Source organism: Takifugu rubripes, chromosome 20 (genome assembly GCF_901000725.2).
Source record: "Takifugu rubripes chromosome 20, fTakRub1.2, whole genome shotgun sequence".
Lineage (NCBI taxonomy): Eukaryota > Metazoa > Chordata > Actinopteri > Tetraodontiformes > Tetraodontidae > Takifugu > Takifugu rubripes.
The window spans coordinates 15,917,017-15,941,373 of NC_042304.1; the positions used below are offsets into that span (position 1 = coordinate 15,917,017).

At 45.1% G+C, this 24,357-nt stretch overlaps 3 protein-coding genes and 1 long non-coding RNA gene across 5 annotated transcripts; 1 reads left to right on the top strand and 3 right to left on the bottom strand.

Annotated features, from left to right (window-relative positions):
- Positions 1–1,077: 1,077 nt before the first annotated feature.
- On the bottom strand, positions 1,078–3,725 carry LOC101080022 (fetuin-B-like). 2 transcript variants are annotated; one of them, XM_011621121.2, is made up of 7 exons: positions 3,448–3,723; positions 2,568–2,681; positions 2,331–2,409; positions 2,074–2,240; positions 1,850–1,963; positions 1,632–1,733; positions 1,078–1,505 (listed from the first exon to the last, which is right to left on the bottom strand). In XM_011621121.2, exons 1-7 carry the CDS (start codon positions 3,643–3,645, stop codon positions 1,239–1,241), a joined length of 1,041 nt encoding a protein of 346 aa, XP_011619423.1. In that variant the 5' UTR covers positions 3,646–3,723; the 3' UTR covers positions 1,078–1,238. The 2 variants fall into 2 exon arrangements, with proteins under 2 accessions (XP_011619423.1, XP_011619424.1); XM_011621122.2 differs by having other exon boundaries at positions 1,181–1,505; positions 2,568–2,678; positions 3,448–3,725.
- Positions 3,726–4,466: 741 nt separating this feature from the next.
- LOC101079997 (histidine-rich glycoprotein-like) lies at positions 4,467–7,656 on the bottom strand. Its single transcript, XM_029828914.1, has 7 exons — positions 7,338–7,656; positions 7,023–7,136; positions 6,796–6,883; positions 6,511–6,677; positions 6,209–6,322; positions 5,975–6,067; positions 4,467–5,443 (listed from the first exon to the last, which is right to left on the bottom strand). The coding sequence occupies exons 1-7, from the start codon at positions 7,551–7,553 to the stop codon at positions 4,703–4,705; spliced, it is 1,533 nt and encodes a 510-aa protein (XP_029684774.1). The 5' UTR covers positions 7,554–7,656; the 3' UTR covers positions 4,467–4,702.
- A 4,616-nt stretch (positions 7,657–12,272) lies between these two features.
- LOC115247249 (uncharacterized) lies at positions 12,273–13,370 on the bottom strand. The gene is made up of 2 exons (XR_003886298.1): positions 12,907–13,370; positions 12,273–12,517 (listed from the first exon to the last, which is right to left on the bottom strand). It is a non-coding gene; the product is annotated as an uncharacterized lncRNA (long non-coding RNA).
- Positions 13,371–15,673: 2,303 nt separating this feature from the next.
- On the top strand, positions 15,674–19,503 carry rgs4 (regulator of G protein signaling 4). Its single transcript, XM_003974438.3, has 5 exons — positions 15,674–15,807; positions 15,985–16,113; positions 17,191–17,255; positions 18,138–18,301; positions 18,426–19,503. Exons 1-5 carry the CDS (start codon positions 15,764–15,766, stop codon positions 18,654–18,656), a joined length of 633 nt encoding a protein of 210 aa, XP_003974487.2. The 5' UTR covers positions 15,674–15,763; the 3' UTR covers positions 18,657–19,503.
- Positions 19,504–24,357: the final 4,854 nt, after the last annotated feature.

Consider the following 24,357-nt stretch of genomic DNA (forward strand, 5'->3'; position numbering starts at 1 on the left):
CAGGGCTCAGACAAATTAGAGAGAACACACAGGATGGATTTTAGAACAAAGGGAATTTATTGATGGATAATACAAAACAACAAACCAAAGCAGAACACCCAAGCACACCTGGAGGGAGCCAAGCAAGAGAGTGACCGCCCAGACTGTGGAGCATTTATAGCCCTCACAGCTGATCAGTCCAGGTGAGCTGGATCGCCACTTAGCAGCACTTGGCCCACCCACTGCCTGCAGAAGGGAGGAGACAACAGAGAGGCAGCCAGGGTCGTCACACCCCCACCCATAAGAACGGAGACCACCAAGGTCATCCGAAAAAACGTACCCAAAACTGACCCCGGAACCTAAGCAAAAAAACTACTGTATTAATATTTAGATTCAGGTGGCTACAGTTACCTTGTGGCCAAATTCCTTAAGTTGGTAGGGTATGCTGTCACCACCTGAAAAGACAGAGTACTTAACCCTGCAGAAGAAATTCCCCTAGGCTTCGGCGACCTTGTACCTAAGAAAACAGACAGGGCAGACTAACAAACAGTAAAATCTCTACCACTCAAAAAGCACGAGACAGGGCATCCGCCATAACATTCTCCGTGCCCTTGATGTGACAAATATCGAGCTGATAGGGCTGCAAATATAAGGCCCACCTCATCAGACGCTGGTTTGGATTTTGTAGGGTCTGTAAAAATGTTAACGGGTTATGATCAGTGTACACTTTCACGGGAGCACCCGTGTTTATGTACACCTCAAAATGCCTCGGAGCCCAAATCAAGGCAAGTGCCTCTTTCTCAATCACCGAATAGTTCAATTGGTGGGAATTGAACTTTCGGGAAAAAAAACTGACCGGCTTGTTGACACCAGATTTTTCCTCCTGTAAGAGGACCGCACCTGCTCCTACATTACTGGCATCAACCTGCAGTATGAAAGGCTTATCAACCTGTGGGGCAGCCAGCACTGGACAAGCACACAGGAGGGACTTGACAGTATCAAAAGCCAACTGACACTCAGAAGACCAAACAAACTTGGCTTTGGCTTTCAGTAGTTCTGTCAGAGGGGCTACGATGGTAGAGAAGTTACGGCAGAAACTTGAAGAAGGGAAAAGCATTTATTTGCATAAAATTAATCACAATAGAAGAATGGAACAAATTATGTAAATGTTATCATAAAGCAATCAAGGTAATGTGTTTAATTCTGTATGTTGTTCTCATCATACGTGTCTTTCAATAACGAGGTTATTCTGGCTCCAGTCAATCATAGTCAGTCAGCTCTCTTGTGATTATACCGATATTGTGCCTGCGACGGCTGGGACAGAATCTGGCTGCAGGGTCGGACCTGACAGGAGCCGGCTGGTTCACCACAGTCCCAAGGGAGCTCCGAGCACCGGAGACGGCGGTGGCCGTGGGCGTGGCCGAATGTAGGTGCTCGTGGGGGTGCAGGTGCGTGTGGTTGTTGTGCTGATGCCCGACGTGCTCGTGTCCTGCTTCTGCATGGGCCTGCTCCTCTGCAGCAGCAGCCTGAGGAGGGAAGAGGATGGAGACGAGCTGTATCCTAAACGCTACACACGCTGCCTCCTCGTGTCATGGAGGAGGTTATACAGCACAAGATGGGGCCGGGTACATCACTGTGGTCGACGCAGATACCTGAGGCTCATAGATCTCACATTCCACCTCCACAGAACTGTTGTCCATCTGTCCCCCGGGAAATCTCATCTCCATGTGGGAGCCGAAACAGAAGCCTCGGTGCTGAGGAGAGATCAGTCACAGCTTACAACTCTGGGTGGCAACCCTCTCCTACAACCCTTTGAAGTGAATCAACGTCCAAACTGTTGCAGCTCGGGGATTGTGCGTGTTGAACTCACAGCGAACTGACAGTCCATCGGTGGGCAGTCCTTCACTGCATCGGGCTGTGTGTTCTTTGAACACACTGTCTCCACAATAATGAAGTCCACAAAGTAGATTGAACTAAAAACCCACTGTCAAACACACAATGATGCGCAGCCATAAACATGACGAAAGAGGAATTTTCATAATGAAACTTGAGTCAAATGTCTGTCAAAATGGGACTGGAGCCTTATTATCCAACCTGTGAACTGGCTCCTGTGATGTTCTCCAGGCGGAAGTGGTTACTCAGGCGACTCTCTTTGTTGAACTTCTGCAGGGAAAGATTGGCCGCCTCCCTGACGTGAGGGTCGTTCACGTCATCAGCTGTGGGACAGTCTGGACACTGGCGCACCATGTCCATATCAGAAACTGCAGATGGAGACCATCAGGGTCAAAGGTTAACGGCGTGCCAGTGAGGTTTCCTCATGGTTTGGTAGCTGCAGTAATGTTTTGATCGACCTTCTCGTAGAGCACAGGTGTAACTCTGGAGTTTGACTTCAGAATCTACGTGGACGGACACCTGACACTCCCCGTACACCTGATGGTCACATGAGGGTGTTATTTATTTCTGCGTGTTGGTGGTTGAATAAAGTGAAATTTTACGATGTCCCTTGAAGAATAAGAATCTCTTTGTTCTTGCTCAGACTACCGTCCACGTCCAGGGAGGGAGAAGATGTGCGGCCATGTGCCACTTACTGGAACACCACCCATTCCCCTGACTGCACATTGTTTCCATGGTTTCCTGCTGATGACGTGACATTTGGTCTCCATGACATCAATGGACAGTTTGTAGAGTAATGCACCTTTCTGCTGAACACACACACACACACACACACACACGCACACACACACACACACACACACACACACACACACACACACACACACACACACACACACACACACTCACACAGACAAAATTACAGCCATTAGTGTGTACAGCTAACAACAAACCATCTTTGCTATTTGTACTGTCCTTCTGTCCGCTATCCTCCTGTTCTCTGTCTTCTGTCCTCCTGTCCTCTGTCCTCCTGTCCTCCATCCTCCTTTCCTCCTGTCCTCTGTCCTCCTGTCCTCTTTGTCCTCTATCCTCCTGTCCTCCTGTCCTCTATCCTCCTGTCGTCCTGTCCTCTATCCTCCTGTCCTCTATCCTCCTGTCCTCCTGTCCTCTATCCTCCTGTCCTCTGCCTCCTGTTGTCCTGTCCTCCTGTCCTCTATCCTCCTGTCCTCCTGTCCTCTATCCTCCTGTCATCCTGTCCTCTATCCTCCTGTCCTCCTGTCCTCTATCCTCCTGTCCTCTGCCTCCTGTTGTCCTGTCCTCCTGTCGTCCTGTCCTCTATCCTCCTGTCCTCCTGTCCTCCTATCATCTGTGCTCCTGTCCTCTATCCTCCTGTCCTCTGTCCTCCTGTCATCCTGTCCTCTATCCTCCTGTCCTCTGCCTCTTGTTGTCCTGTCGTCCTGTCCTCCTGTCCTCTATCCTCCTGTCCTCTATCCTCCTGTCCTCCTGTCCTCTATCCTCCTGTCCTCTGCCTCCTGTCCTCCAGAACATTATTCATCTGTGTGGGTTTGTCCTCACCTTGTCAGGAGTATGTGAGATGTCGTACAGCCTATTGAGGCTCAGGATGTATCCGTGGGTCCGGTCCTGGTTGACCTGCTCCAGAGCCTCCTCCGCTACCCTCAGTGCTTCAGGGCTTTTGCAGCCTGCAGCTTCTGGCCTGGCTCTTCCCTCCTGCTGCAGCAAGGCCAGAGACAGAAGCACCAGGTAGATCCTCATCCTCAAACCTAAGTATTTCTAGTTTATTAAGATGAACACCTGGCCCTGGTCTGTTGCTCTTCCTTTCAGAAGGGAAGCACTGCTTATTTTATATGATTAGAGAGACCCGTAGTGGTCTTTACCCTCTTTCTCAATAGATGAGCAAACAGCTGCTATCTGCTGCCCTGCGGGGGCAACAGCTGGATCAGATGCCCTGAAGGGCCACAGTTGAGTGGGTGAGAGGTTGGGGGAGGGATCAAAGTGAGCGCACTACACATGTAGACATTGCTTCTTTATTTGGAGGTGGAAATAGACTGGCTGTCTGGGCCCAAAAAGACTGGAGACATGTATACGTGCAGCTGAGACCTTTTTATTCAGGGCTTTTTAATGAACTTCTTGAAAAATTACTGACACTCTTATTGAGTTTTTAAAATAACCAAAGTATTATTTAATATTTCTTTATATCTATTATTGTTTTATTGTTTATTATTGAGTGTTAGTAATATTTTTTAAGAAATACTTTCAACATTCTTTTCAGCAAAAGACATTTTTTAAATGAGACTTTACCTAATAAATAATCATCACAACAGAAATAAAAATATGGGATATTTTTGCATGGAAAAGAATCTCTTTGGTGCAGGAGACACATGACTAACCAGGAAATGAGGCATTTTGAGCTTATAATCTTCTGATATTATACACATAATTAACTCAGTATTATCCCCACGTATGATGTATTCTTCTGTTTTATTTGATTATTTTTTTGATTATTTTTTTTTTTACTTTTGGCTTTGTTGTGAATTTAAAGATTGTAATCTGATCCGACCAAGGAACAGAATGAGTAGAGTTTTTCTTGTACCCTTTATTGTGTTCAGGCACAGTTGTGCTCACACCAGTTCAGTTTCTCTATCGTAACACATGGTTGAAGTTTACACTGTTCACAGGTGTTCAGAAGAGGTTTCATCTGCTTCATCTGTCGTTTGACCCCCAAATGGCCCCCTGACGCTCTCAAGACGTGTGTCATGTGTACACTTCAGTCTCTGTTATATGAAAAAAAGAGTTCCAAGGGACCTTTGACCTATGCAGCGGCCTTGAATATTGGGTCTACAGTGAACATTTGGTCCATCAGGCTCGGTCCTAGAACTAGAGCAGGACACTGGGCAGAAAGGGAGGTTGGGAAAGCCTCGATGGTGGGTTCCACCGCTTCAGGGATCTGAGGGTCAGGCTTGAGGGGCAGGACGACTCCCACCTCGGGGCCAGCAGGGATATCTGGGAAGGAAGGCAGGATCATGGGCAGGTCTGCAGACATGGCGGGCAGAACCCTCACCATGCCCTCGGGATGGTCATGGACTTCTTTCTCATGATCGTGATCATGGTGATGGTGGTGATGCTCATGTCCATGTAGGTGAAGGTGCTTGTGGGCGTGGTCCAGAGCAAGCTCGTGGTCGTGCTCATGGGTGTGCACTCCATCAGCATGCTTGTAGTCGTGGTGGTGGTTAGGCGAGTCATGACTGTGGTCATGTGCCTTGGCGTGGTGAGTGTGCACGTGATCGTGGTCGTGGCCGTGGTCGTGGGAGTGGTCATGGGCATGCTTGTGTCCACTGCCTGCAGCATGGTCATGGGTGTGGTGGTGCTCACTGTTCCCTGGGACATCGGCGTGGTGGGCGTGGCCCTTGGTGTGATCGTGCACGTGGTCGTGTGTGTGCGCGTCATCTGCAGCGTGTGGCTGGTCATGTTTGGGGTCATGTGCATGTGTGTCTGTGTGGCTGTGGTCAGCCTCTCCACCAAGAAGGTGCAGCTTCTTCTGCCTCTCAGCTGCCTACAAGACACAAAAAGCAACAATAAATGAAAAAACTGAGAATGGTTCATCCATCCAGCCATCCATCCACCCATCCATCCATCCATCCATCCATCCATCCATCCATCCATCCATCCATCCATCCATCCACCCACCCACCCATCCAGCCATCCATCCACCCATCCATCCATCCATCCACCCACCCTCCCACCCACCCAGCCATCCATCCACCCATCCATCCATCCATCCATCCATCCATCCATCCATCCACCCACCCACCCACCCACCCACCCACCCATCCATCCATCCATCCATCCATCCATCCATCCATCCACCCACCCACCCACCCACCCATCCATCCATCCATCCATCCATCCATCCATCCATCCATCCATCCATCCATCCATCCATCCACCCACCCACTTACCCACCCACCCATCCATCCACCCATCCATCCCTCCATCCATCCATCCACCCACCCACTTACCCACCCACCCATCCATCCATCCATCCATCCATCCATCCGTCCATCCATCCATCCATGAATCTTACCTCAGGCTCGTAGATCTCACAGTTGACCTCGGTTTCAGGCTCATCAGTGGGATTCCTGGGGATAAAGAGGGATGCTTTGCAGAAGCCCTTATGCTGAAGGGAGAAAAGCAAAGACACAGGTCAGTGTTGAGAGCTCAGACTGTTCACACCTCTCAATCTTTGTGCCTTTTTAAACTAATTGAGGGTTAAAAAAAATCAGTGCTGTTCAAATCTGGCCTGTTTATCACCACTCACAGCAAACTCGCAGTCCATGAGGGGGCACTTCTCAGCCGTCACTGCCTCTGTGGTCTTAGGGCAGATGGTTTCCTGGATGGTGTATTCTACATTGTAAAGAGTGATGAGGCCCATCTAGATAGACACACAGGAAGCACATGAAGGACATTAGCTTCAACCCATGACCTTTGGTCCACAGGTGAAGAAACACCTGGAAGCACCGAACCTTCATCACATGGTTGAACAACAGGGTCTGATGAGAAACTTGGAGGTTTAATGAGTCGGCCGATGCCGACAGTATCTAGTAAATCCTGAAAACTTACGGAGACCAGAGCACGGTTGAATTTGAGCAGAGCAAAATGCTTGCTCATTCCAGCCTCCTTGTTGAACTTCTCCAGCGAGAGAGTCATAGTCTTCTTAACCTGATCGTCGTCTGCGCTGAAGAGCGTGGGGCAGTCGGGGCAGATCTCGTACACTTTCTCTCGAGGAACTGTTGAGACAGGGCCCATGTTTAGGGTGGATTGGCTGTTTGAAACCTCCCAGTAACTGCAATTACGATGTAAGTCAATATTGGAGCGTTCTTATCATAAGAATTCTTTCTTTTTTACCTGGCCGGACCACACAGTTGTATTTGTAGAGGCGCACCACCCTATGAGGTTTATTAATGAAGATGGCGGCTTTGCACTGTCCGTAAACCTGCAGAAGAAGGTGAATTCAATTCAAATTCAAAAAGAACATCTAAAATTCAACAGAATTCAGTACAGGGCTTCATTGCTGTGAGCATCAGGGAGGAGATTTGTGGTAAATTGTGGGTGTGCAGGAGGGTGTTTCTCACCGCGGTGTCAGCAAGGGGCCGGATCTCACAGCTCTTCCAGTCCTTTTTGCTCAGAACGCTGCAGTTGGTCTCCACCACATCCAGAGTCAGATAGAACACCACGCCATTCTCACCCTGCGAGCACGTTCAGTTTTACAGAAACTGTCCTTAAATACTCAGTTCTCCTTGAATATTTTCATCCTTTTATTTTGACCCTTTTTAAAACCCAAATTCTGAAATGGAAAACCAGCAAAATGAATCCTTGTGCAGCGACTGGAAGGTTCTTGCACGGAATCAAGACAGTAATTCGTGGTGGAGCTCAGCAACGGGACTCACGTGTTTGGTCATGTGCACGTTGGACAGGCGTTGCAGGCCGAAGACGTAGCCCTCCGTCCGGTCCTGATTTATCTTAGAGAGTGCCAGTCCTGCAGCCCCCTTTGCCTGCGGATCCTCACAAGAGCCTGCCTCCAGGCCGGTGGTCTCCACTGGTGCACTGCGGATCTGCGTGCACCCCAGTGCTAGCAGCAGCGACAACAGCATGCGGTGCTTCATGACGAAAAACCTGGGAAGACTTTGTCAACACGCCGGCAGAGACACACGCACGCTGACAGACGGGCTGGTGCAGATGCACACGGAGGTTTGGGAAGATGTTTAAATCCTCCAACTGTTTACTGAACACACCCACTCAACCTATGTCACACACAATACGCATATCAGCCTGGGCAAACATAACCATTGTCCCCGGAGGCCCCACTGAGAGCACAAACATCATTTACATGCACAGTGACCCGCTACTGTAGAGACTTGCACAACGGCTCAAGATAGCAAAAAAGACTTAATCGAACAGTTGGGCCACTAAGTTGAGCCTCTTAACTTAAGGAAATCATACTGCTTATATTGTATATTTTTTCTTAGATTTTACAATGGAAACTTTGTCCATATGATGCTGATCTGGTCTTGGAAAGGAAAGTGTTTAGAACTATTTAAAGTCAACAAGCCATTGATTAAATTTAAAAAATCAAAATCTGCTCTAATTCTAAATTACATTTTTATGAAAAAATTAAAAATCCAATCTTTCAGCCTATTGCAAAGGTTTCCCTGTGCTAACCGCTTTATGATTAATGAAGCTTAGTAATTAAATCAAATGGCTGCGGGTCAGTTAGGCATCAGTGTTCTTTTCAGCTTTGTGAAAAATTGCTTCTAAATTTATGTCAGCAGCAGATACACAGAGACTGGAGCTGAAGATGGTGCCGTCAACGTGAAGGGGATGACCTTTGTTCTGGCACAAAACCCAAAAATCTATTAAATCAACATGTCAGAAAAGAAATCCATACTGACTCTTGCAACATGTGACGTGTGAGGCCCGCTTACACAACACGGCATCGCTGAACTCCCCAATCTGCCAGCACTGATTCACCGACCAGGGGTGATTCTGTGTATCAATGCATGCGTCTAACACAGGGGTCGGCAACCCAAAATGTTAAAAGAGCCATATTGGACCAAAAAACCAAAAAACAAATCTGCCTGGTGCCGCAAAAAATAAAAAGCCATATATAAGCCTTATTATGAAGGCAACACATGCTGTAAGTGTCTATATTAGCCATATTAGCCTTCTTTCAAAATGATAAGTAGGCTACAAATACATAATAAGCATTAATGATTAAATGTTTATGTTCCCTGCAGCGTATCCTGGAGAGAATGATGCACCACGTGGCCACTCTGCTGTACGATGGTGCTTTAAGTTTAACTTCTCTTATAATGAAATGTTGAAATTAAATATTTATTATCCACATGTTAACAGCAATGGAAATCTTTAAGGATGTTTGTTATGTTTTTCCTCCTACAGAAATTATATTAAAACCAAAAATATGTTCACACCATCTTTTTTCATTTTCATATTTTTTAAAAAGCTCCAGGGGGCCACTAGGGCGGCGCTAAAGAGCCGCGTGCGGCTCGAGAGCCACGGGTTGCCGACGCCTGCTCTAACAGAAGATCAGTATGTGTGTGGAACTGATGGCTGACCCGAGTGAAGCAGCTTTGAAGTTAGACGACACCCTCCAAATCAAAGCAGCTCTTGTGTCATTCCTGAAAACTGAGGATGCTGCTGCATGACGAAGAGCAGAAACGTGAACCTCGAAGGTCTCATTTCATTTACTGTTCTCAGAAAAAGGCTTTTTATGTGTTGACTGTTTTTCCAGGAACAAAGTAAGGTCATGTTATATAACTGAACCTACATGTATCACACATGTGACATGTGTTTATTTTACCCACTCGCTTGACTTCAGCTCTGAAAGGAAACTTCTCCCTCTCACTGCTGGTTCCTAGAGAGAACGTTGGTTCTTTTACACCTATTTATTGATCTATTTCTTTATTTATTGCGTTTTTGCGCTGCGGTAGTAAAATGGAAATGAAATGTGCAAAAAATGCATTTAAATGGAGAAGTGGCCTATTTTTATTTTTCATCCCCAGACCCATTTTAAAGGTTCTGGCCTATAAGATTAGGCTAAATATAGGTCAAGTCCTCTCTAAACCAAGGCAGAGTATTGCAGAGCCTATAAACTAAATACATTTGAGATAACCACTGCTGCTGTTAGATGTTTTCCTATTTGACACAAGGTGGCGCTGCTGCATTCTGTAAGTCGGACCGTGGAACATTTTGGACCAATGTGGAACATTCTATGTCAATAAACATGTTTTTGTAAGCTAACGAGGATCCTGCAGCAGAAAGGAATTTACAATGATAGAAGAGTCGGAGTGATTCCCCCGTGATCCCCTGTGATCCTTCTGCATATAAAAATGCAGCATTCTGCGATCTCTGCATTTACGATTGCAATGAGCCTCACGTGCACGGTGGGTTTATTTTAATAAGCTGAGGATTGTGTTGGCTGATGTTTCTCATCTCTGTGTGGATCCTCTGGGATCCTGGTGAAGAGGTCCAGAGCTCCCTCAAGGACACGCTGCACAGTTCACTGAATGAGGCTAAATGTCACCCTTCGCTGTCCATCCACACAGAGGAGCACATCTGTACATTTTAGGACCTGCAGCTCTCATTGGGAGCATTCACATACATGCAGTAACAATCCATGATGATGAAAACTCATCTCATTAACATGGAGCAGCTAAAATCCTTTTTTTTCTCATATAAGTAAAGGAAATAATGGTTTTATTAAAGAGTTAACAGTTATTAGTTGCTGGTTTCTGATAATTATCTACCGATTTCTAAGTGATTACCTTCCAGCCCTTCTCTGTAAAGTTTTGGTGGCGGTTTTCCTCGTTCATCCCTGACCTCTGACCCATGGAAACCTGGTGGAGCTTCAAGGTTCAAGCAGCCATTGAAACAGCCGTGTATGGAGCCACAACAATTAACTGCACCCTGGCTCCAACCAGAGGAAGTCAGATGACCCGAGTTATCCCTTCGTTTACATTTTCCCAGGAACCATCTCCATAGAAACTGGGGGGCTGTTTGAGTACAAAACACGAGTACTGTTTCATTTTAACACATCAAATGACCAAATATCCATATTACACATGAAAAATACCTTTAGAAAATGGCAACACCTAGTGTCACGGGTTTATCTGTCAGAAGGAAGCGGCACCCTGACCGATGAGGCGAGGACAGCGGAGTCATCACAGCTTTCACTGGTGTATGTTACTGTACATTTATTATTCTTTGTTTCCACATTCTCCATAGAACCTGTTTCACAAGCACTGATGTTTGGAGACAACCTCCTACTGTAGGTCTAAAATACACGTAGGAAACATGTGCCGGGCTCGAACACCATGTGTTTTATTGTAAACAAGATTAACACGGCCGCAGATGTTGAGTTCCTTTCAGGAACTCTGGTCATATTTACATTGCAGATGATATAGTGCAGCAGAAAGCAGAAGCACCCGCTCGGCTGATATCACCAACATGTTAGATGTGTAATAAAACCTGCTTTTACACTAATTTACTTTTGATGTCGTCTCCTGAGAGGTTCTGCTGCTTACACAGTGAGGAAGCTAAACACTGATTGTAACTAAATGACTTTAGGTGAAGATGGACTGACATGGGTATAAAGAACACATTAAGATTCAACAGTAGGACCTGTTTTTCATGCCTGCCGAAAGGGCCACAAGAAGGTCAAGGTCCACCTAGCAGGTGTTTATCACCTGCACGACATCGATTTGAAGCATTGTAAATGGAGCCTCATACAAATGTGTTGGTGGCCTGACATTTATGGCAGGTTTTGGAGCTCTACCCCTGATCTGTTGTGACAGCAGTGATCAGTAACAACAACAGAGCTCCAGGGCAGCAAGCGGTTCGATGCAGAACAATAATTACAGGTGAGGCGAACAAACTCTGTCCTCATACGCTTCAGTCAGGATTTCAGTTAGTGGTTTTTAACCCGGGTTAAATCGGAAGGCATTTTTCAGGTTAAAAAGGTGGTTGATGATCTGCACACACTCCTTGCTTTTCCTCACGTGCTGGTTTTTGTTTCCTTGTTTCCCAAATTTCCAACTTCTCCTTGACTCCCACTCTTGATTTTGGCTGATTCCTTCCTTTTCCCAGACCCTTTTAAAACCCCACAGGACCTATTTTCTGTTGCGAGACTTATGTAGTTTCCCCCACCTAGCAAACATAACGCTATATAGAAGGTTTCTATTTGTACGTTCCTCATGTAGAATCATTAAATGATGTCATCAGTTGAGCTCCGCTATGCTAAGTATCGGCAACATCTGCTGTGCCCCAACATCAATCTTCCTTTCTGTACACATCTTTAGAATTTAAATCATCATTCAAAGTCACATAAACGTGCCAAAAAATGTGTTTCGCATTATATACTGACAAATTCAAACCTGGGTCCACACAGCAGATTCAATAAAACTCGGCGTCTCATCCATCACTGTGCTTCCTCCTGACTCTGATTAAAGCCGCGAGGATCGACAACAGCTGTTGTGATGTGTATCTGAGGGTGCGTGCTGTTCCCCGCGCAGCCAATTATGCTCCACCGTGGCCAACTCACTGAAGAGGCCCGTAAACGGTTACAGCAGTAAATTCTTGGCTTTCTGCTATGAGTCATTAAGCTGAAGATGGGAAAGTTTGGGCTTCGGTCGCCCTGAAACGTCTTTACGGTCAACACTCAACGACTGTTTATTGTTGAAATGAGAAAGCGTAAGAACCTCAAAGTTGGCAGATTTAACCCCCCCTTGCATTTGAACACAGATAAGAACCTGCCTGATGGCGGGGCAATTGTTTCAGGATGTTTCACATGTTTAATCTCCAGGATCTGGAGAGGTGAAAAGGCTATCTTTATTATTTAAAACAAAACATGATTGTAAACTGGTTTACCAGTACTGGTTTACCAGCATCTGCTCATAAAATGACCTTATCTGTGATTAGGAACTCTTCTTCCTTTCTCATCACCCATCTGTGACGTCATCCAGAGCTTGTCCTGCACGGCTGCTGTCTCCATACGCTCATCCTGGTCAGCGTCTTGGGGATCGGACCAGCTTCCTCTGGTTCAGGACGGCATCTTTAGGACGAGAATGAGACAGTTTTGTTGTGATGGAAGGAGAGCAGAGTCAGCCTCCACTTTCTAATCATTGATTCACATCATCTCGTGATCTACAAAATCCTGGGTGAGCAAGCCACCAGTGACACGGCTTCTTCTCCCAGCGCTGCCTGGACCAGTGAGGAGCCGAGAACAAGCACTCGCTTTCACTGCCTATGACAAGCTCTGCTTTTTTAATTCCTGATGATTTAAAAATGCCTTCCTGAGGCAGAGGAGCGCGAACAGAGATGCTCTCTCTCTTAAGCCCTCTGATGTTTTCCTCAAACAAACAGAACCTTCACTTCACGTCCTCTTAATTCTGTCAAATCATTTGGTGAAGGTTCGGATCACTGATCACTGAGGACACTCACGTGCAGACCGGCTCCGTCTCTCAGTCCTGCTGGATAATCATGTATCACACTGAGTGTGTCATAGGAGATGAAGCTCATGTCTTTATCACATGACACGAGCCCTCTGTCCTTCACCCGGCGTCTCTTCCCCGCTAATGACAGAGAGGCTTCCAGTTCACATCAGATCTGGATGATGAGTATCACAAATGGTATAATGTACTGGGACCACATTACTTCCCTCAGGCCATTTGCTGTCAGGTGTTGTGGTTTATTGGGTCCATATCAAGGATAAAGTTACGAAGGCGGCTATCCTTTCATCTCCAGAGTCATGGTAACGTTTTCGAAACTGCCAGGGGAGGTGAGCTTTATGGCCCCTGACTGCAACAGCCAAAGTCGACTGTTTACTGGGAAAAGCTTTAAAATTCCCCAAAATAAAAAAGGAAATCCACTTGTAGATGTCTTGTAGATGTGCCCAGCAGCGGGTTTCAGATGGCCGTAGGCGTGTCCACGTTAAAGTTTCGACCAGACAACTGACGACCTCCATTAAATGACGGAGCTTTTCAGCGTGCACGTGTCACCTCCTCCGACTGGACTTCGGATTTGCGTATTGATGTCGCTGTCTGGGTTCAGATAACACGGAAAAAGAAATCATTAGTTGTTGTCAGCATGTGTCTGGCTGCAGCAGCAACAGGCGAGATGGCGGCGGGGCTGAAAAGCCCTGTTGATTGATGCCGTTTGTGTAACGCCTGTGTGATAAAGGAACACACGCCACTGTCATCACCTCACTGGCCTCTGCTGCTTAAATCACATCCTGCTGTCTGGACTGTCACCAGTTAACAGAGAGGCAACTTGCCATTAACCCCGTTCACCCCGTTCTTTCCATTCACCAACCCAAACTGCTTTGTTTGGTTTTTATACGGACGGTGATGAAGGAAAGGAGAGCAGAGCCTGAAGGAAGGAGGCCGGACGAGGACGGGTCCAAGCGCTTTGCTCGTTGCTGCGCTGTGGTTGTGGTTATGCTGCCTGGATATTAGCGACACGAACACTCACAAGAATACACTCAGAGGTGGTTTAGACCCCTCGTGACCATTAGAAAGACAACACTTTGATTTTCTCCCCCCCCCAGAAATCAGAGACAAACCAACACTTGTTCTTGATCCAATGGAAGGTACCAGAATAAACACTGTGGTTTAGTGTTAATGCATAACTGGCAGGAAGTGCTGGAGACCGCTGAATTTGTTTTTGGACCAGCACGTTAACCAGTTCAGACACGCTTGCCAGGCCAAACGGGAGCATCGGCCACGTGCACACGCACTTCTGCAGCCCTTGCTGCATTTTATTTACTATCCAAACAGTGATGTCGTCCTCACAACTGCAGAAGATGAATGGGAGGAGAGGCGGCAGCAGGGAGCGTATGGAACTGGTACAGACTGACATTAGAGCCAACAGTCACGACTCTGAAAGCAAAATATCGGACGAGGTGGAGGCAAATGTTGGCCTACACCGATGGGCACGCTGGCCGAAGGAAAGATTGAGTTTAGCCTTGTTTTATAGTGAGCTGCCACAAAAGCAGATTTGCTGCTTCCTGGTAAGAAAAGAGAAACTGACTTGTCGCTTCGAAGAATGCTAACGTCCTTCAACCCCAGTTTCGCCACCTCTCCCGTCACATTCCCCGAAACAAGTCTTTGTAAATAGACACAGGCTCCACTTGAGGGGTGTTTTAAGAGTTTAAACCTGGCTCGTGCTTCAGCTAGCAGCTTCCCTTCTGATTTGTTGTGAGAACAGTTTTTAACGCACCGTTTTTCCAGAGAACCAATTCCAGATCATGCTGCTCCATCGCCGTACTGGATGTTTCATCACGTTAATTGCTGTTTTCTTGGGACCGGAACACACCCAGCTTGTACGATAATTTATCGCTCTGTTTAGTTTCTCATTGTGATTCAGAAATGACTGGAGAATATCCAGCTGATTCATCTCTGCCTTGTTGACTGCAGTTTGTGGGGCTGCTCACACTCCCACGTCAATAACGAGTCTCTTCAGAAAATCGTGAAGAAGCAACAGTTCAAAGTAACCCAAACTAGCCCTGACAGGTGGTTCTGAACCCTCTTCAACGTGTGTTGCTGTTTAAACCCCAGAAATATATTCAATCTCCTCCATCAAGGGCAGGAAGTAATATAACGGTTTATATTACCATCTAAATATTTCATCTTTTTATCGTGGCAACCTCTGGGGATGATGAAACCATTGTTGTGCACCTCACGTGCAGCCAGCCAGCAGCCAGCCAGCAGCCAGCCAGCCAGCAGCCAGCCAGCCAGCCAGCCAGCCAGCCAGCCAGCCAGCCAGACAGACAGACAGACAGACAGACAGACAGACAGACAGACAGACAGACAGACAGTTTGAAGTGGACGGACTGAAACGAGACATTTGCTGTGAGAGGATTCATGTTTTTAAACCCATTTTGATGGGACCACAGTGACATTGATTCTTGTTCTGGTTCTGTTCCAAATTTGTGTTTTTAGACCGTAAATCAAATGTTATTTAAAAAGTTATTTATGTGAAAACAGATGCCAACATGCCTGAAGGACAAATGTCAAAGGGCCCACCTGCCTCCCTGTTTGGGATTAATCTTTTGTCTTAGTCGGACTTTAAGCCAATTTGGCTGAATTTTCCTCCGTGTTCTTCACCCTCCTTTCTTCTCTCGCTCCCTCTCCCTTTCTTTCTCTATCTTTGTGGTGTGATTGGTCAATTTTCTGAGCACTCTGCAGCTATAAAATGCGTCCGATGGGGGTGGAGACACAAACAGCCTGCTGTCTAATCCTGAGGACGACAAACTCTGAGCTTCACGGCAGCTCTGACATTGGACCTTTAAAAATCTATCATGTGTAAAGGACTGGCAACACTTCCTGCCACATGCTTGAAAAGGTAAGTTACAAAGATGAAGAGTTGAAGATGTGAAACTGTGTTGATGATTTAAGAAGCAAATCTCGCCCGACTCGCAGTTAAATGCACAAAAGAGCCAGTTGGATGATGTTTTTCTTGAAAACCGAAGTCTTTAATGAAGCAACTCCCTCGTTCCTCCTGTCTGTTTTCTCCTGACAGCGCTAAAGACATCAAGCACAAAATCAGCTTTTTACTGCAGAAGCCTGAGCACCAAACGGCGGAGCCAAAACAGAAAGAGAAGAGCGCTGCCGCCGCCGCCGCCGCCGCCGCCGCCACTGCAGCCAAGAGGTCAGCAGACACTATTTTTGCTGCTTCACTCTGTGGTTCCCCTTAAAAACACGTCTGGGAGTTTGAAAACGGATGTAAAATCAATGCGGAGTACGAGAGCTTTAATGCAGGAACATTAATGGTGAAGCTTTGTGAGGTGTGACGCACGAGTTTGGATCAGGAACATCGGAATATTACAATGAATAGAATAACTGAGCTACACAGGTGAACATGCTGTGGAAATATTAAGGTGCATCTGATTCTGAAAGAGTTTTTCTATGATAATAATGACGATGGAGGAATATTTATTTAAATTTTACAGGCATGATATCATGAGGAGATGCAGATATAATGAGTCCCTGGTCGTTATCCTGCGAGTTGCAGACATTTTATTTAAACTTTGCTTGTCAGGTGTGATGCCACAACCGTGGGCATTATTATTTTTTCCAAGTTGAGCACAATAATTGCCTTTAGATTCAGATTCAGATCCTTTATTGTCCCACACGGGGAAATTTACAGTGCAACAACAGCAACAAGAGCACTCAGAGAAAAATAAGATAAAATCAAATAGAACAGGATTTGGAATATACAAAGAGGATTTATATTTACAATAATCCAGAGCGACTCCTCAATCTGGACACTAAGCCTCATCTTCATTTTCGATAACATCTGACTTGTTGAGGGACCATTACAGATAATCAATGCTTCTTTTAATCTGCTATAATTACGTCATTCCCATTTTCACCACAGAATCAATGTACTTTTGTTATCGGTGACTGAATACAAATGAACTTTTTGATTAGTTACTGTTTTATTATCTGTTAAATAAAGCCTTTCTCTCAGGGACGTTGCATTAAAGGAATCTCTTTGCAAATTCTAGATTGTGTCACACATACACAATTATATGATATTTGGTGAATTATCCAATGAGAATCACCCTAATGTGGCCTAATGTTACAATAATCTAATTCATACCAGCTCAGTCTGAATACAACAGCCTGTTTTTGGGTTGTGCATACAGAGATGCTTCTACGTCAGGAGTATTTGGAACAGCGGGCTAAATAAAGAAATGACCTTTTTAATCAAACTCTGTTTTAGGGTGCCTGCAGCGGACGAGGTGAAGAAATGGAATCTGTCCTTCAGCCACGTGATGAACAGCGAAAGTAAGTTTAACTCGCACTGGACAAATTTAACTCACATGATCTAATGTTCCACGTTGTTAAATCCCAAAAGTGATTTTTGCATCATATCTCCCCTTTCGTGTTTTTTCCATGATTGTAGTAAGGATCAGTGCTAATTAAACTACTATCACTGAGTGCTGAGCCCTTCTCATGCTCTGGTCTGCTGCTACGTGTCTGGAGGCATCGTTTAATATCCCCTTGGGTCACAGTGACTAGTGTATGTGTGCATATGTGTGTGTGTGTGTGTGTAACATTTTGAAAGTTTTGGAACCGAACAAGGAGCACTGGCCTGGAGGGAACCATCAGGGTTCAGAGCTCTTGTGTTCCATGACCTGACCCCTGACCTCTGATGCCGTCATGTCTCCTCTTTCCTTTTGTCCCTCATCACTAAACTCTTACAGGGCCAATAGAATTTATTTTATTTATGCTGTCATGAACTTATTGGTCTCTAATGTTGAAACTATTTAAGCTGGTTTCCAGGAAGTGTACCAACTCAGCCTCATTAGATGTGCAGCTGTATAGATCATAGTTTCCATGATGGGAAAAAAAAGTGAAAGCTTTAATGTTTACAGCTCTGAAACAACGTTTTCCCACCATACAGCGAGAAAAATCCAAATAAATTCATTTATTCTCTAAAGGGTTTCCTGATTTCATAATGGAAAAACAAGACATGTATTATATTTATATGGTTTCCGCAAGAAACCAGGACCACTAAAGGTTCTAGAAGGAGAACATCTATAATGTCTAATGTGTTTTTTTGTCATTTTTAACCAATTTAATGGATTTTACATCCTAATGAAAGTGAATATCTGCTTATATTGTGGATGAAATCTTACCATGAATTCTAATTTTTTCCTCCAACAGTGGGTCGTCAAGTTTTCGCCAGTTTCCTGAGGTCAGAGTTCAGTGAGGAGAACATGGACTTCTGGGTCGCCTGTGAAGAGTACAGGAAAATGGCGCCGTCCGACTTGGCAGCCAGAGCCCAGCAGATATATCAGCTGTACATTGAATCAGATGCACCTAAAGAGGTGATTCCTTTAAATAAATAAGAAGGTTACAAAGCAGAAGATAAAACTTGATGGTGTGCTATATCCACCCTAAAATACAAAAGTCCTTAAACCATTTTTCTTCCCTCAATCTCTGCCAATTAAGGTCAATTTGGACGCGGTGACAAGAGAGGAAACGAGGCAGAACGTTGACCAGGCACACCCGTCGTGTTTCGACGAGGCCCAGAAGATGATCTACATCTTGATGGAGAAAGATTCCTACAGACGCTTCCTCCACTCCACGCTGGTCCAGGATCTGCTTGAGAGGCAGGCCAAGAGGGAGGCGAAAAGCTCTGACTGCCTGGAGAACAGGCATGTGTTAGCTGGTGGAGCCTAAACAGGAAGTGAGCAGGGAAGGCCAGAGGAATGTGGAAAAAAAACTGAGAACATGAGAAAGTAGCATCGCTCTTAAAGGTTAGCGAAACAGTCGGGAGTCAACGTCAACAAAAACAAGGTCTTATCAATGCAATCTACAGCTGTAATGATGAATGTTCCGGCCACCGTTGCCATGGTAACACTAATTACATTTTCCAATCTGACCTGAAATTAAATTATTCCAGCTAGCAGAAATCACAAATTGGAGTCATCCTTTATCGAAGCAGGACATCGCGGAGGTTGTAACGGCCAAACAAATGCTTAGTTATTTAACTTGTTTTACTTCTGCTTTTGAAACGCCGGTTGTGATCTGGTGTGCGTCACGGGCTGTAACTGGAGAACGGCTCCTCCAGAGCTTGTTGAGAACAGATCACAGCGTAAAGCTACCTCCACCATGATTATGATGTCTACATTCTCATTCTATAGATCTCTGTAGATCGATCATTCTATAGGTAAATTGACTGGCTGTGTTGAAGAACTGTCTAAATGTTGGTTGTAGGGAGCTTTAATAGTGCAGTATTGATTTCCTTTCAAGCCAAATAATCTTTGAATAGTCAAAGAAAAGATCAATGTGTGACCTATGGGACTGATGTTTTGATGTGTAGAACCCCCCCCCCCCCCCCCCCCATGAACCAGATGTTTAGCCCTGTTGTGCATGGACGGTATGTTGTCAATGTTTTAGCATTAACTGAGGATTTAGTGGTGGTACACTAGGTAAAACTAGAATCCATCTATAACTATTTATTTTTTATGTAATTGTCATGTTTTTATCAATACCTCAAAATAAAATGTGGGTTTGATAATCCCAACTGTCTGTCGTGTATAATTATGAAACATTTGATTTAAGACACATGCTGCACTTGTCATCCCTGAGCTTCCTGATGATGTCGCCATGTTTTTCTTATTTTCTGTGACAAAATTGTTTTCATTTCTTTCTTTTATAATGGAAGGTTTAACATATTTCCAAGGTGTGACCATCATGACAGGTTAGCTACATTTGTTGGTGTGTCTAAAAGGCCTGTTAAATGCTATCAAGCAGCAATCTGATGGCCCTTATTGAAAGTTGGCCTTTGTGACGCAGTTGTTACAGAAAAGCTCAGCCATTTTAGCCTGAGAAGGTCCAACAACCTCATTTCTCTCATTCATTTTTGCATCACACTCATTTCAAATTGACCTCCAATTTTGGTTTTATCTTCCTGTGGAAAGTTTAGCCTGAGGTAAATGAAAATCCAGTTGAAGATGTGCACGTTTCTGACCGTGAGACTCTCCAGCAAGGACTGTGAAATTAGTGCACGTGTCTAAGTGGAGATTCTGCCTGGAGATAAAAGCCTGACAGGCTCTTCTGTTAAAGAACACAGGTCTTTTAAAATGATGAACCTATGATTTTGATGTTACCTGCATGTGCCGCTCTGACGACTGTTCTGCCTCATAATGGAGAGAATAACGAGGGCAAATTCAGCCGACACTCAGAGGCCTGGGAAGCTTTCAGCTCTCAAACGAATGGGCAGCTGTTGGCGATGTCACGTAGCGGGTGAAAACAGTGCAACACGGTTGTCGCAGCCAAGTTTGATTAGTCCTTTCTCAAGAGCACTGCTGGTTGCTTCAGCATTTACAGTCACATTTCCAAATTTTATTTGTCCATAAAAGCAGTTTTTAATGAATAAAGAACGTAATAAAGTGTCTCACTATACCAACAAGACTCTTGCTTGTGCTGTTGCTATGTTTGTGTTGCTGATGTGTGTCTAACTCGGCTGATTTTCAGCCCCAAAGAAAATTTATTTTATTTTTTCAGTGACTGTTGGACCAAATCTGAGACTCGTCATGGGATGGATGAGGGTTACAGTAATACTCAAGTCAAGTGTGTGTCAGGGCAACTAAACAGGAAATGCTGCATCTTCCTTCTGGAGAAGCCTGACGCTCCCTTAAGACGAAGATGGCTAATCATCATACAGCTTATTATAAACTCAAAAATAACCTTCGTAAATAAAATTAAAAAGGTTTCTTGGAAAAAAGTGATCATCCTTCATGAATCTTGCCCTTCCAATCCTCTTCATGCTCTCTGTCAGACATAATTAAATAACAATTGCTCTGCTGCCTCAGATGTGTTTCATTTTTCTGAGTTTCCTCTGAAGTCTATTCAAGGATGCAAAATGAGCTTCTCTCGATTCAATCTTGTCCAGGTGCATCCCAGACCGAGTCAGAGGTAAATATTGACCGGGTTAATTCCATCTGCCCGCTCAGCTCCTAACTGAAGAACACAGGAAAGACTTTTTTTAAGCCAAACTAAAAGTACCTGGGTTAATATTTTACCAATCGAGGCTCTCCAAAGTGGATTAACAGTGTTTCCAAGCAGACCTTAAAAGCTTAGAGAAAAGGATGCATGTGCATTTATGTCAACCTCGGGAGGGAGCGAGAATCAGAAAGCCTCCATCATTTATTAAACACAGCGAGGAGAGTCTGAAAAGACACATCTGTCCTACTTACTGACATTAATACTGACTGCAGGAGGCTGCAGGGGCCGAGAGAAATCCATGACTCACACACCATATTCTCATCCTGCCTGAAAGGAAATGTCAGCTCAACTATGGCTTTGTTTGTTCTTGCTGATGTCAGAGAAAATAGAGCTAATCTGCTCTATATCATCTGGAGACCAAGTGATTGAGGCCAGAAAGGGGTTCAGGTCTGTGAGAGAAGACCAGAACACAGTCAGCACGGCTCTTACTGCTCATAGATCACCTGTGATTACTTCCCTTTCTGAAGCTAATTACATGATCTTGCAAAACCTGATCTTGTCAGCCGAGTGAGTGATGGTTAAACGGCGGCTTGTACAGAGATAAATGGGTCTACAGATCACCCAAGATTTGCTTGGTGAGTAATTACACAACTTGAAAGTTTGGCTTGACATGATCAAAGTACCCATTTAGGTAGCTCCACAGAAGCGTGTAGATTTAGATTTAGGAGTCAAGAGAAAATCAGTCTCATCATCAGTGGATGAACGGGAACCAAAATGACCCAAAGTCCTTCCCTGTCAAACACTGTGGAGGACAATGTTGCGGCATTCCAACTTATTCTTCAGCTTTTCATGAATAAGGTCAAAATTCTGGTGATCTTTGACCATTTTCCACTTGCCACCGTGTCAGTGTTTATCCATCCCCACTGGACGCAGCTAATGTATGGATAACGATGCTAATGTGATCGTATAGAGAGGACATATAGTTTTATGTTGAGTGGAGCTCACTGATGTTTGAATATAAGCTCTGTTGTGGGATGGAGGGCTTTGTCAGTGCTAGAGATAAAAATGTCCTCACTAAGTCATCAATAGACCACTGACCTTGCAGGTAATCATCCAACAAGTCCCTTTAACATCATTAGCTCACGATCGTTCAGCCTGCTGTGTGTTTTTTTAACCTTAACTGATAACGGGGGCCTTTTTTCCAGATGCATCCTCAACGTGCTCCAGATCTACCAAAGATAATAATGAGTGGATAATAAGCTCATCAGTCTCTTCTTCAGGGAACTGATCCTAAACTAAACCAGGATTTAAATGTGCTTCATATTTACAGCTCATCTCATATAGAATATGAAGACCCATTGTGGGCCCCCACACCTCACCCCTTTTCTACATCTGAACAAATTATTGATCAAATTATTGATCTCTTTTTCAGTGATTAGAGCAACATTTGGTGGATTTAACAAAAAGAAAAAAATGGCCTTTGGAATGGTGGGTTTGTGGATGATCTGAGGCCAAACTTTTCTCAAAGCTGTTGGTGGAGGGGTCCTGATTATCGGGGTGTGTGAAGCCTAATGTGACACCTGATCGAGGTTTAATCATGGAGGAGCTGGGAGATGGAGAACATCCTGTACTCTGGCACACTCGAGCATGTTTGCGCCATTACCCTCGATCTAGAGAGAGACGGAGGCAGAGCAGCTGTATAAATCACCCAAATAGTTGATCAACTGCCATTCTGCTTGGGAGGGGAGCGAAATGAGGAGAAATGAGTTTGGAAAATGACATTCCCAATACTCAAGATGAAGGTTATCACATTTTTGATTGGAATATGTGAGACAGGAGATGGAGTTAACCACAGTGACTGGCTGAAATGATGGAAAGAACAATGAATAGTGTCTGTCCTCCTTCATTGTGTTAGTAAAGTACATCCACTAAAGATCTCTTGAATCCAAAGGTCTCATGATGGGTTGAATTAAGCGGGGGCTGTTTGCTCCTGTTGGCCTGCAGCTATAACACAGTCCTGAATCTGATCAGGCTCCACGCTCGCCTAAACAGACCAGCAGCAATAACCTGCTTATGGCTGGACCTTCCCTTTGCTTTCTGAACACCGAGCAGCCGTGGGGCCTGTTCATTAAAACCTGATGGGATGATCTGGACTATAATGTCATTACACGTGCTGGGAAGCACGTACATGCTGACACGCGCAAGTGCAAAGATAATAAATCTACACAAACGTGCACATAGAACAGCCGACCCAGTGCCGGCCGGATGGCTGGAGCTCTGGTTTGTTGTCTCCAAACGGCTTCAATGATAAAGCTGCTGGAGGGCTTCAGTGCTTCATGGACACTTTGTATTTTTATTTGTTGTGGTGCTGCCATCCTTTTAAAGCTTTTTCTGATAGCGTTTGCCATGTGTGAAATGATTTAACCATCATCTGATACTAAAGGTTGGGACATTTTATCTGAAACCATGTAGAAATGTTTCCCTTCATCAAATATCAAATCATGGAGCAAGTGCAGAGGATGCTAAATGTCTTGAACATCTTTGTTCGTCATTTTTTTCCTCCGTGTTCGGTGCGTTAGTGGCAGAGGCAACACCCAGGACACCCAGGAGGCAACACCTGTCCGTGGAAGGCCTCAGGTTGTCCCACGTTAAAGTTATTCTCCCAGAAGAGTTAAAAAAAACCAAGAAATCCTTGATGAAAGTCATACTAGCTGAATGCTGATGTTGTCCCCAGACACGCTTCACAGAGAGAAGGACAGTTCCAGAGAGGACCGAGAGAAGAGCAAAGAAAGGAGATCTAAGCTGCGACTTGTCTTTCGGTGTCCCCTTTCTGTGGGGGAGAGTTCCTCGCTTGATCCTAGCAGGAGGTGCAGCTGGTTAGGGTTAGGGTTAGGGTTAGGGTTAGGGTTAGGGTTAGAGGGTTAGGGTTAGGGTTAGAGGGTTAGGGTTAGGGTTAGGGTTAGATGGTTAGGGTTAGGGTTAGGGTTAGGGTTAGAGGGTTAGGGTTAGGGTTAGGGTTAGATGGTTAGGGTTAGGGTTAGGGTTAGAGGGTTAGGGTTAGGGTTAGGGTTAGGGTTAGGGTTAAGGTTAGGGTTAGGGTTAAGGTTAGGGTTAGGGTTAGGGTTAAGGTTAGGGTTACGTGTTCCAGGGGCACGTTGCAACCACATACAATGCTGGTGGAAGGATGGAGGTGTAAATGAAGACAACAATGAAGAGACGAGGGTGTCAAACTGCCGGTGACTTTTTTGGACGTTAATGCTAGAATTCACGTGTCTCTAAAATTGAACTGATGTCACTTTTTATGAGGCTACATATTTTTTCTGTGGCTGCTTAGTTCCACACACGCTGCTGGTCCTGGGTTCATCCGGCTGGGTTCATCAGACAGGACACGGATCCTCTACAGAACAAAACCGTCTCCAGCCTTCCACAG

Coding starts and splice junctions, on each gene's coding strand:
- rgs4 (XM_003974438.3), top strand. CDS start 15,764: ATGTGTAAAGGACTGGCAACACTTCCTGCCACATGCTTGAAAAG. Junction 16,114..17,190: donor GCCGCCACTGCAGCCAAGAG/GTCAGCAGACAC, acceptor ACTCTGTTTTAG/GGTGCCTGCAGCGGACGAGG. Junction 17,256..18,137: donor CCACGTGATGAACAGCGAAA/GTAAGTTTAACT, acceptor TTCCTCCAACAG/TGGGTCGTCAAGTTTTCGCC.
- LOC101079997 (XM_029828914.1), bottom strand. CDS start 7,553: ATGAAGCACCGCATGCTGTTGTCGCTGCTGCTAGCACTGGGGTGCACG. Junction 7,137..7,337: donor ACGTGCACATGACCAAACAC/GTGAGTCCCGTT, acceptor ACGTGCTCGCAG/GGTGAGAATGGCGTGGTGTT. Junction 6,884..7,022: donor GGCCCCTTGCTGACACCGCG/GTGAGAAACACC, acceptor CTTCTTCTGCAG/GTTTACGGACAGTGCAAAGC.
- LOC101080022 (XM_011621121.2), bottom strand. CDS start 3,645: ATGAGGATCTACCTGGTGCTTCTGTCTCTGGCCTTGCTGCAGCAGGAG. Junction 2,410..2,567: donor GGGGAATGGGTGGTGTTCCA/GTAAGTGGCACA, acceptor TGTGACCATCAG/GTGTACGGGGAGTGTCAGGT. Junction 1,964..2,073: donor TCACAGGAGCCAGTTCACAG/GTTGGATAATAA, acceptor TGTGTTTGACAG/TGGGTTTTTAGTTCAATCTA.